The sequence below is a fragment of the Lepisosteus oculatus genome, chromosome 7 (assembly GCF_040954835.1).
Source record: "Lepisosteus oculatus isolate fLepOcu1 chromosome 7, fLepOcu1.hap2, whole genome shotgun sequence".
In the NCBI taxonomy this organism is placed as follows: Eukaryota; Metazoa; Chordata; class Actinopteri; order Semionotiformes; family Lepisosteidae; genus Lepisosteus; species Lepisosteus oculatus.
Window position 1 is genome coordinate 55,240,969 of NC_090702.1, and position 12,135 is coordinate 55,253,103.

The following is a 12,135-nucleotide window of genomic DNA, read 5'->3' on the forward strand; positions in this document are numbered from 1 at the left end:
AACACAACTTTAAACCCATCCGCAGAACCAGCCTAGCCCTTGCTTGTCTAAAATTAGTGGTCGGACTCTTAATTCCTGCCGCTGCCTCGGCCTCAAGCCCGGTGTGAACCCCATCCTCCATAACAGCTCTAAGCCCCACCCACAAGGTTTTCCCAACTCCAGTCCTCGGTGTATCCGCTCCTGCAGGATTCCTAAATCTGTTAAACTTGCCAGTAGCTCCAAAGCAGGGGAAAGAGGATAAGTCTCGGCTATACTGGTTTCCAGTGTACAGAGACTCCCGGAAAGACCTCCAGGGGCTGGAGCTGGGAGTCTTGCACTCACCCTCCCTCTGACCTAACGTCCCTTTGCCCAGTTCCTGACCTCTGACCTTTCCTTGCACCGGTGTCCTCAGCCTGCACTGCCTCTGACTGCTCATGTCCTGTGACAGTTAACGCAGGCTTGACACCGTTTACTGCATTTGTCAGAATGTCTTCAACGTGAAAACTTTCTAAGAATGTTTTTGCTCATGTGCTGTGAATATTGTTTTTCAGCAACAAAAGCAGTTTAGAAAGCTTGTCTCGTCTGATTGTGCAGCCTCATAAGGGATCCATTTACTACGCCTGCTTTTCACGGGATGGGGAAAAGATAGCGTCCTGTGGAGCTGACCGGACAGTCCAGGTAAATGCTCTTTGGGCAGGCTGGCCTGTGTGAGTGGTGGTCAGTGCTGTGGCCAAGCAGCTTGTGGGTCCTGGGTTTGTTTCTGGTCCCTGATGCCTGTGTGAAGTTTGTGTTCTGCGTGTGTCCATGTGTAGTTTTCTCCTAGTGGTCGGATTCCTCCTGCCTTCCACAGACATGCTGCCTACTTCATCTGCTTTTTCGGCCTTTAGTAGTTCGAGTAGAGACCTGCGTCAGCATGCGCAGGCTGCAAAGTAGCAGATAAATCCCATTGCTGAAAGGAAAAGAAACGTGATGTTTCAGCCGTGGAGCCTTCTTCAGGCGCCACAGGTGTTACCTGTTCCATCTCGGCCACTGTTGTACAGTATTTCAGATTTTAAGGTGCACATTGTCCCTGTGACCTGGACTGGCGTCCTGTTCAAGGTGCACTCTAGCCATCAGCACAAGGCGCCAGGCATCAGCTCTGCTTTGCTGTAGCAACTGTCTTCGTTATAAGAGATGATGTAAACCATTCAGTCAAACAGTATATCCTTCATGATTTATGCTGTTTTAAAAAACAACTCTGATGTTCAACTCTGATGAGGTTTAGCGACTCCGATTTACATATTTATAGTGCTGACATTAAAATGATGCCTGCCTGGCATACTGAAGCCTGCCTGGTTTTTCAGAAATGGCCACTGGGTGTCTCTCTTCCCTGAGACTGTGGGGCTGTGGAGACTGGCACCTGCAGATAACCCCGCAGTACAGAACCAACGACTGTCTCGGCAGTTCACTGCATCTGCGTGTCTGCAGAACGCGTTTGGACTTGTGTGATATAAAGAGCCTTGCCGTAATGAAAAATCCCTCTGTGTTCAAGTTATTTGCAGCTCTTCGTAAACATCAGCAGCTTTCTTTAGCATCAGTGTCAGACCTTCCTAGACTCTCGATGCAGAACACTGTGTCACTGCACACTGTCATGTACGTAGCGTTTGATATGTTTCACGTTATTGTTATTGTGCTCGTCTGAAGCATTCCGCCTGAACCAACCCGGTGGGCTCTGTATAACACTGTGTGTGCAGAGGTGCCTCCTCTCCTGCTCTCCGTTTTCAGTGCATTTCCACTGCTGTCCTGTGGTTCATGTTTCACTACTGTCAGCGGCTCTGAGGTTTTTGAATACTTCTATAAGGTGATAGTCTTGTGTTCAAGACCCCAAAGGTTCTGTCATTGTGGGGCCTTCCTTAAAACCAGCACATCTATCCGGTTCCTTTTTTGGTAGTGATCAGAAGTATTCTAAAGGACCGTTGTACTTTTTTATCGAGACGTGCCATGATTTACATTCAGTGGTTTTTACTGTTGTTCGCTTTTTGGTGACCTCCTTTCATTGTCTAGACTGCAACATGTAAATGATGCATGAGCTCCTAAGCCCGTTCGAGATCAGCATCTACCATTTTGTGTTTATAGTTTTTGTTTTTGTTACCAGCATGTAATATTTTCCACTGGTCTTCGTTAAATGCAGGGTTTTTGCCCAGTTGTGAATTTGATCTAAATCCTATTGAATTTCCTTTGCTGCTTCTGTAGTTTGGTAATCCACCTCTTTTGGTATTGTCTATCCATTTAGCCAGGTCTCACTCTAAATGCAAGCATTTCCTTAAATGCCTCTCTGTAATTTCATTTTTTTTATAGGCTAACATTATGAAAAGCTCATGGGGGGAAAATGTGAATACGCCATATTGTATGCACTGTGTATGTTCCTTACTCCTGTTGCTTGTTCTCTACATTAGCAAGGCCTGACTTTTCTTTAAATCCATGAGTTGAGTATTCCCTAGAATCTTTCCACATAGGTGAATCTCCAGTTTAGTTGTAATTATTTCCATAACTCTAAAAAGTCTGAGATCTATTGTATATAGTCTTTAATTACCTGGTTCAGTTTCTCACCCTTCGAGTGGATGGTCTCTATGTTAGCAATTGTCCACTCCCTCAGGACTGCCCCTGCCTTGAGTGACTGTTGGAAGAGTTGTCAATCACTTCTGAATTATATCTCTCATTTCCTTGAGCACAATTTGTTCCATACTGTACCGTTAGGCCTGGGAATTTCTTTATCCTGAGTGCTTCTGAGAGAGCGCTTCTCCCTTTTTTTTTACACCGTTTCGACAAGGCTTTGTCCTTCCCACTGCCGGAGGCACATTGTCGACTTCTTCTGTGAACACCAGAGTGAAATACTCATTTCGGACATCACTTTCATTGTCCAAAGAATGGCCATCATTGTCCTCGGCTGCATTTTACTTCGACCTTCAGATAAAATACCATCAGCAAGACTTAAATAGCATTAACGCTTGCACAGTGATAAAGCTGTGGTATCAGTTTATTAGAATTTTGTCTTATTAGCGTATTGCTTGTTGGCCTAGTTATCTCCATGGTATTTTTTCACTTAAGGAAGATCTCGCAAAACAGCGCCTCCGTTCTGAAACGCCGATCGGCTTCCGATTCAGGGGGACCGAAACCAGCGGTGCTGCGCCTGTCCCTTTCAGAGCGAAGTGTGGGGTGATTCATCCGCCCATGCCTGTGTGTGTGTCGGCTGTGTGGCAGGTGTTCAGGAGCGTGACGGGGGAGAAGGTTCTGGACATCGTGGCCCACGAGGAGGAGGTGCTGTGCTGCGCGTTCTCCCCGGACGACAAGCTCATCGCCACATGCTCCACCGACAGGAAGATAAAGGTGAGCCGCGGCGCAGGCCTGACGCTTCACGGGCTTATTATTGACTGCAAAAGCCCTTTTCTTCCAAAAAAGCTGACTGGAGTGCAAAATTACCTCCGTGTCTTAACGGCCTTACATTTATAAGTAATCTAAGCAGGAATTGAGATGACACAGTCACTGCTTAAAAGTTTTTTTTTCTCTCCGTACATGGTGTGCTTATTTATGCTTGTATAGTAAATCTAGTTTGTTTCCAGTAACCAATATCAGATAAGATCACTTTATTGGCCATATACAATTTCTTGCATTAGGAGTTTGTCTTTTCGCAGACCCCAGCTTGCTCTCCATGAGACACACAGACAGGGAGAGAAGCTGGGGGTCAGAGTGCAGGGTCAGCCATTTATCAGGCGCCCCTGGAGCAGCTGGGGTGAAGGGCCTTGCTCAGGGGCCCAACGGAGTAGGATTCCTCTGCCGGCTGCGGGATTTGAACCGGCAACCTTCCAGCCACAGGAACAGAGCCTTATATCTGACGTAGACAGATACTGCATGTGTAAAGACAGATCCACAGACTGTCTCGCCAACAGTAAACGGGCTAGCTGGCCGTGACTGTGATCTGCACAGAGTGGCGCAAAGCCATACGTTGCCATCATGTTTTTAGTCATTAGAACAGAGGTGTGAGAGACGGAGCGAGCACGTTTTTTAATTGTTTATGCCTCTTATGAATTTCAGATTTGGAATGCGGAGAGAGGAAAATTGATCAGGATCTATGAAGAGCACAGCGAACAGGTGAACCACTGTCAGTTTACCAACAGCAGCTACAGAATCCTCCTGGCCACGGGTTCGAATGACTGCTTTCTCAAGGTGCGTGTAGCAGATTGCCTTCCTGAAGCTGAAAATCCACGGGAAGAACTTTGTTGTTGATGTATTGCACTGATGATGTTATTTATATCGATATTTATTTTTTAGATGTAACGTTGCTCAACCCATTGCAGAGACTCAGAGCAGTATATTATATTAATAATTGCTCTTTCTGATCGAGTGTTTTAACCTGTGAATACAGTGCGCTGCTCAGGTGTGACACCTGAAGAAGGCTCAATAGCCAAATCGTTGCATGTCTTCTTTTGACTTTTCAGTGTATAAGAAAACCTTTACCTTCTCCAGTGTGCTCTAGTCATGTTATTGCCTTTTTCCTGCTCATTCTTAAGCTGTGGAACATCAATAAGCCCACCTGTCAGAACACGTTGTTTGGACACACAGAGGCTGTCAATCACTGCTGCTTTTCACCTGACGATGCGCACCTGGCCAGCTGCTCGAGCGACGGAACGCTGAAGGTTAGATCACGCTCGCCCTTCGCCATCACTTCAGCAGTCCCTGCAAAAAGCACTTGATCTGTGAGCCTCCACCCAGTCTGCTGAACTTCTCCGTTTATTTGTTAATGTGACATTGCTCCACTCTCTGTGGAGGTTCCTTTGGTGCTCTTGTAAAAGAGCCGTTTTGACTGAGCCGTAATGAGGCGACGCTCTTCCAGCAGCGCATGAGGCCAGGAGCGGGCGGTTCGGGCTACAAGACGCTGGCCCCGCCCCCATCCAGAGAGACGCGGCAGCGCAGCTGCGGGGTCATGCCCACGTCCTGCAGGGGAGTCTCTGGGGCTCCAGTGAGGACTAACTTGTCCCCTGTCTTTCCCAGCTTTGGCAGGTGTCTTCAGGGAACGAATGGAAGTCCATCGACGTGTTCAGCTACTTCCCGTCGTCCCCGGACAGCAGGGAGGAGGGGGATGTGATCGTGAAGTGTGGAGCATGGTCTCCAGATGGCTCTCGGATTATCGCTGCAGCAAAGAATTCCGTCTTCGTAAGCACGCGTGATAACAGTCCTCTGCGCGTCTGTCGAGCTCTCTTGCCTGTAACACGTTTCTTGTTTCTAAAAGCATGGGGTAAACGGTACAGCAAAGAACTGTCCTTTTTTAATGTAGTGTACTTTCATTGAGGAGGGCACTCTTGGATGTCAGAGATGTAGCTTTCATCGGTTTCCAGGCCAGGCTGGGAGAAGATGCGATTAACCAACCATTACTGGGTGTGATTCATATATAATCCACCCATCTGGGCCAGCAACCTGTCTCCTAAAAAAGTGGAAAAATGTCTCCCTTGGAACGCATAGGAAGTAGCTACGGCATGCACATATGGGCTATTAATTTATCATTAGCAAGTTTTAGAACAGCATATTCTGTCTAAACTGCATACAGCATATTTGTGCAGACCCAGACACTTGAAATAGCAAAACTCACGGCTGGAGCCTTGCCGTGTAAACCTGATTCATCAGCACTGTCGCTCTGTGAGGCCGTTGGTCGAGGTTGTTGAATCCTGGCTTCCGCGTAAAAAGGCACTTGGAAGCTTGGAACAACAAGCGTGGCCCTCCAGTCTCTTGAGTGGCTAAGTGCCGTTCAGTGACGGCAGCTTAGGTTTTTGTTTGAATTCTTGAAGGTCTTTGACGCCGACACCTGTGACCTGCTGTCGGAGATCAAAACCAGCCGCCACGGCACCATCCAGTTCTGCGACTTCTGCCCCAGCGGCCAGCTCGTGGCCATTGCTCTCTCCCACTATACTGTGGAGGTACGTGGAAACCAGCGCCCTCCGTTCATGTGGATGGTTTTAGTTCCTGCCTCTCATGAGGTTATCACCTCGGTGGGATGAGTCGATTCGTGTGCTTTTTTTGTCCCCTCTTTCTGTTGAAAACGCAGCTGTGGGAAATTGAGTCCAACAAGAAAGTGGCAGACTGTAGCGGACATCTGAGCTGGGTGCACTGCGTCAAGTTTTCACCTGATGGCTCTTTACTGCTGTCGTCCTCGGACGACCAGACTGTCAGGGTGAGTTTCCTTACACTTATATAACACTTTTCTGGACACTCCACTCAAAGCTCTTCACAGGTCATGGGGATCCCCTCCACCACCACTGTGCAGCCCCACCTGGATGATGCACCAGTACACTCCCCACACACCAGCTCTCAGTGGGGAGGAGAGCATAGTGATGAAGCCAGTTCAGAGATGGGGATTATTAGGAGGCCATGACTGGTAAGGGCCAATGGGAAATTTGGCCAGGAAGCCGGGGTTACACCCCTACTCTTTTCGAGAAACGCCCTGGGATTTTTAATGAGCACAGAGGCAGGACCTCGGATTTAAGTCTCATCCAATGGACGGTGCCTCTTTACAGTATATTGGGGCATTAGGATGCACACAGACCACAGGGTGAGCGCCCCCTACTGGTTTCACTAACACCTCTTCAAGACACAGCCTTCATTTTCCCCAGGAGGTCTCCCATCCAGGTACTGACCAGGCTCACGCCTGCTGGGCTTCAGTGGGCTGCCAGTAGCGAGTTGAAGTGTGATGTAGATGCTGGCTATATTTTCACTACAGCTCCAGCCCTGCTCTAATACAAAAGGCAATCAAGGATAATAGGTTTTTTTTTTTCCTTTTTGAGACGTATAACTTTTTTTCTGGCTACAAAATGCAGCCCCGTACTATACTGCCTTCATCTTCCTTTAATCTTCTTCTGATTAAAGGAACTGGGTCCAAGGAGTTTTGAAGTCGACTCTTGTCAGAGTGCAGGGCCAGCTTTTCAATCATGTGTGGAAGTGTACAGCATGTGTTTATTTCGACTGATGCCCTGGAATTGAAACCTAGTACTCAGAGTCCTGGCTCAGCGATGGTACTCTTTGAGTATCATCAAAGTCAATTTAAAACTGTCACACACATTCTGTCTAGAAGATATGCGCGTCTCAGCTCTTCGGTTTTGATTCCCAATACCAGCAAGTTGTTTGAAAAGAATTCCTGGCTCCTGTATATCTCTTCTGATCAGAACCTAACATTGCACAGGCGCGTAAAATTTAATTCTGATATTGAAATGTAAACGAGTGTGCAGACTTGGTACCGATTAAGAAAGTTTGCTTTTTAGATTTTGTTTTATAGCATTAAACCTAGTATCTGTTTTTTTTTTGTCATATTGTTTTGGCCCCAAACTTGATGTTAGGTCTTCAGCCCAAAAACAAACATTGGCTTTCGCTTAGGATCTTCCCACGAGCAGATGCTATCAAGAAACATGCTGCTTTTTTTTCCTTTCTCGCCTCACTTCCAGAAAGATCACCAGATTATTGTTAGATTGGTGTGGAAAGGACAGGTTTGTGGGGGAAGAACAAAATGCACAGCGCTCGTCCAAGTGCAGGCTGAGTTCCGTGACCTCGGGTTCGATGTTGGGTCACGTCACCAGACCGCTGCGTCCACGGTTTCCCAGGAGGTGGCGCTGTCGAGGCCGCCTGCCAGAGCTCTCTCAGCTCTCAGCTCTCGCCCTCCTGTGCACTACCTCATAACAAACATAGAACCAGAGAGGGCTTTTCTCATCTAAAAAAAAAACAGTTCTTATCAAGCAATATTGCTTGACATCCGCTCGTGTTGTAGATTCCCTGAAGGCTGGACAGCCTGTTCAAAACTCTGATGGTTTTATTTATTTTTTTCTCTGACCAGCTTTGGGAAACGAAGAAAGTCCACACTTCGTCTGCGGTGTCACTGAAGAGAGACTCTGACGTGCTTTTTGATCACAACGAAATCTCAGTGTTGGCTCCTGATAGCAGGAACCGTCTGCAGGTAGGACGTCTCTTCTTTTGGGGAGGGACAGGCGCTCCTTCCATCCTTTTTCGGCAGGAAGGAACCGAGAGCGAGACAAGTTGGGCATCGTTGCCTTAATCCTGCACTGAAATCTCTTTCGTGTCCGCGTGTCTTGCGGCTTGGACGTTGAGTGTCTGTTAAATATCTGAAAGGGAGCTACAGTGAGACTCCGGGATCAAGGTCTCTAGGCAGGTTCACTTACAGCTCGGCTCGGGGCAGCAGTGTGGTGGACTACGCCATTACTGTCCTGGATGCCTCCGCTGTCAGGACTCCTCCATGTTGAGAGTGCAGGTTCTGCATGTCTGAGGGAGCAGGTCTCTGTCGGACACCTTCTTCTGCCAGGGCTCTGTACCATCTATGACAGATGTGACGCTGTGCGAGCACAGGCAGTTTCCTGCAGGTGACGGGCAGCGTGGAGGTTTACTGACTCCGTGTACCGCTCTCTGTCCCCGTCTCTTCCCGGCCAGTTAAGAAGTGGAAACACGGGGGAGGTGGTTTATCAGTCGGAGGAGCAGGAGTCCCGGATCCGGAGCTCCTGCCTGTGTAAGGAGCCTGCCGTGTCAGCGCTGGGCCGGGACGACGGCGTGGTGAAGGTTAGTCGCCTGTCCGATTCACACCCTGACCTCGGTCCCCAGGAAGAGAGCTGCCCCTGACTTCTGTCTTCTGTCTTCTGTCTTCTGTCTTCTGTCTTCTGTCTTCTGTCTTCTGTCTTCTGTCTTCTGTCTTCTGTCTTCTGTCTTCTGTCTTCTGTCTTCTGTCTTCTGTCTTCTGTCTTCTGTCTTCTGTCTTCTGTCTTCTGTCTTCTGTCTTCTGTCTTCTGTCTTCTGTCCATACATTTCGTGAAGCAGCGGCTTCGGCTCGCCGTGATTTCTGGCTTGCTGTTTATCTGTCACTTTTGTGGAAGTAGAACCTAGGCAGAAAATTGAAACGCTGCATACTCCTTCAACTGACACGTCACCGCTCTGCAGTTGAGAAAATTAGGAATTTGTCTTTTCTCCCTTTACAAACTAATGATGCCCTAAGGTGTACAGACAGACAAGAGGTTGTACCTAATCCTGTTGAGGAAAGCTGTGCTCATCTGTATGTCACATCCCTGGAGTGTTTCCTACGGTAATGTAATTAAGTGTAAGTAAAAGTGATTGCCCTCAATGAGATTTACTCTGTGCCTCTTGGAAGGAATTAATTTCTGACCTGTGAAGAGGCTAATGAAATAGAGGCAAGGCGTTCAAATCTTCCATTATAACTCTGCATTGACGAGACCATGTGATTTTTTTTTTTTTAAATGAGTGTGTTTTCCCTTTGGGAGCAGTTGAGAGAGAACTGAGACTGAAATGATCTCTCTTGTGTTTCACGAGCACACAGAAGACTTCTTTTTGACTCGGGAGATTTTATACGCTTTGTGCTTTATTTTACGGTTAAGCATTTGGCAATTCATTATCTTAATTTCATGCCTAAAAACCTCGTGTCCTGCTTGAAACTCCACTCCAGTTTGCACAGCGCGAACTGTGAACATCAAGGAATCTGTGGAAGAAGCATTTTTATTTTTTTCTGTCCAGCCTCACATGACTGAAGAAATTGTGCTAGGTTGCTCAGAAGTGAAAAGTTTTAGTAGGAATAAATTGGTTAGGTATATAGTATGACAGTGTGAAAACACCACAGGGGCATTTTTTATACAAGTTTTATCTAATGTATTATGCTTTCATTTATTTTCATTTAATTAATTTTGTGTAATAAAATTGCTATAACTGTGTGTTATATAGAAAATGCACATGACAGAAAAGAATAAGAAACAAGGAACCAAAGTGTGTTTATTACACGTCAAGATCGCGAAACCGTTTTATTTTGCTGTGTCAAGGTGTGTCGTGAAAATTCTTCGTCAAAACGAACAGGTTTTGTATCGGTGACATCGTCACCTTCCATAACTGCTGATCCGCTTCAGGGGCGACTGCAGGGCAGGGTACAGCCTGGCTGGGACGCCAGTCCTTCACAAAGGGGGAGGAAACCGGCACGAAAACGGGGAGCGTTCGAACTCCACGCAGGGACTGGACACGGGGCCCCCGCCGCTGTGAGGCAGCATTGCTGACCACTGTCCCACCGTGGCGGCTTCTCAGTTACCTAAGCTAGAAAACTGCGAATTCTGCACATTCACTTTGAGGAAGCGGAAGTGATGGCCGGGGGGGAGGGGCCTGTGGAGGGAGGGGCCTGTGGGGGGAGGGGCCTGGCGAGGCAGGAGGAGTCTGCTTGTGGAGGCTGGTGGAAGGTGCAAGAGAACGATTTAAGGGAAGTTAAAAGATAAACCCGTTTTGCGCAACCTCCCCAAAGGAATTGATGAACTTTACAAAAAAACAAAGAAACACCGCAACGTTTCCTTTTGCTCCCATCACGTGGAATACAGAATACATTTTGATTTTAGTGTATGTAAACCCTAAAACCGTGTTCTATCCAGTCCACCTTCAGGACACGTGGGTTACAGCGGCGTTTTGCATGTCCGCTTTCAAACGGTAGCAGTGGCTAAAGCCGTGAATATTAATAAGCAGTAGATAACGCATCTTCATCAGCTGAAGATCCTTATGGAAAGAGTTCAAACTCTCTTGCATAGTTCGAGATGCTGTTCATTGCCGTGCCTCATTTTGCTGACCATGCGGCCTGGTCCTTGGAGATGCACTCTTACGTTCTTTTGCTCAGTTTGAAATGCGTTGTGGCTAAAAATGTCTCACCTTGCTCGAGGGATTGAGTGTTGCGTCCATTAATTAGCTGACTGCTGGTGTAATAGTCCAGGGTGAATTCTGCTGTTGTTCTTTGCTGAGGCGCGTGCCTGCGCAGACCGCGAGACCTCCCCCTTCTGCGGTCAGGTAGCGTCTTTTCAGCAGCGCAGCGTGATGACTGTCCAACCTGTCCGAGACTTTTTTCTGCCTTCATCATCTTGGTCTCCTATTTCTTAACTCGGACAGGGCCCTGGCGCGATGAGAAACGACAGAGTAGCTTGACGGCCAGGCCAGACTGGCCAGGGTGAAAACAAGTGGAAGACTGCTTTAGGAGGTGGAAATTAAATTAGTATCGAGGTTAATTAATTTTCCCACGCTGCCTTGGAGCCAAGCAGCTGTGCCAGAGGCCGTTTTCCCAAGCTTTTCTGTTCCTTTCGGGGAAAAGTGCGTGCCGCGGTGGTCTCTCACACCTGGGGACAGATGCGCATCTCCGGAGTTGCCCCCTGCGCAGTCCGGTCCTCCCTTTGTGCTCTGGGCCCGGCTGCCAGACAGGGCTGGGCAGAGTGAGCCTGGCCTGCCCTGGATCCAGTCCCAGCCAGCGAGTGCAGCCGTTTCTGCCACCTTCCTGACAGACAGGCTGGGCTGAGATCCAACAAACAAAAACGAACCTTCCCATGCGCCATCAACAAAGCAGTTCTCTCCATCGATAGATAATAGGACACTTCTTGTGTTTAAGTTAAGCCTCATAAAACATAATCCCTGCTGTAAAGTGAATGGTTTTTGTAGCCTCAAATGCAAAAGATAGATGGGTTTTACCTGTGTTACATTTTTACGATCCAAATCACAATTTAATGGTACCTACTGAGCTTGTGTGGTTATTATCTTGTTTTAAAAGGAAACATTAATTTACCATCTCATAAAAAGCTCAGAATGGCGTCCATAAATTAGGACCTGTTTAAAAAGCCCTATCTTAGATCTCCACGGTGCTCAATCAAAATGTGATTTTTTTATATTTAACATTTTGTTGTTAATGTTGTGATTGCTCAAGCACTGTGCTAGTTTTAAGTTCAAATTAAAAAAAATTACTGTGTAAGGTTATAGTGGCATGTCAAAATTACATTTCTTTCTTTCAGGAATCTGTAATGAATCTTGCCCATATTAAGTAAGCTCTTGTCAAAGGATTCTTTGCTGTGTAAGTCTTCTACTGTAGCACAGCTTTTCAATTTCAGTTTTTATTAATATGACAAAGACTAATTGTTTATTAAGTGAATGGGAAGGTGTACTACCAGACACTGTAAGATCTCTCTTTGGTGAAATTTGGGATTGCAAGAGCACTCTTCGAGACAGCATTCCACAAGAACCTGTGCTCATGTGTTCTGTGTTGGACTAGGAAATCCAGATATACAGTGTCTTGCAAATGTTTTCTGATCCTCCCTGTGAGGTGACAAAACAAGGCAC

At 47.1% G+C, this 12,135-nt stretch overlaps 1 protein-coding gene across 2 annotated transcripts in view; it reads left to right on the forward strand.

Moving 5' to 3' along the window:
• apaf1 (apoptotic peptidase activating factor 1) overlaps window positions 1–12,135 on the forward strand; it is a 75,936-nt gene that overhangs the window by 17,736 nt on the left and 46,065 nt on the right. For both annotated transcript variants that reach the window (XM_015351932.2, XM_006633059.3), the window contains exons 13-21: window positions 531–657; window positions 3,220–3,345; window positions 4,051–4,182; window positions 4,527–4,652; window positions 5,008–5,169; window positions 5,799–5,927; window positions 6,056–6,181; window positions 7,832–7,951; window positions 8,440–8,565. In XM_015351932.2, coding sequence (XP_015207418.2) covers window positions 531–657; window positions 3,220–3,345; window positions 4,051–4,182; window positions 4,527–4,652; window positions 5,008–5,169; window positions 5,799–5,927; window positions 6,056–6,181; window positions 7,832–7,951; window positions 8,440–8,565 — 1,174 coding nt within the window. The remainder of the gene's footprint in view (window positions 1–530; window positions 658–3,219; window positions 3,346–4,050; window positions 4,183–4,526; window positions 4,653–5,007; window positions 5,170–5,798; window positions 5,928–6,055; window positions 6,182–7,831; window positions 7,952–8,439; window positions 8,566–12,135) is intronic.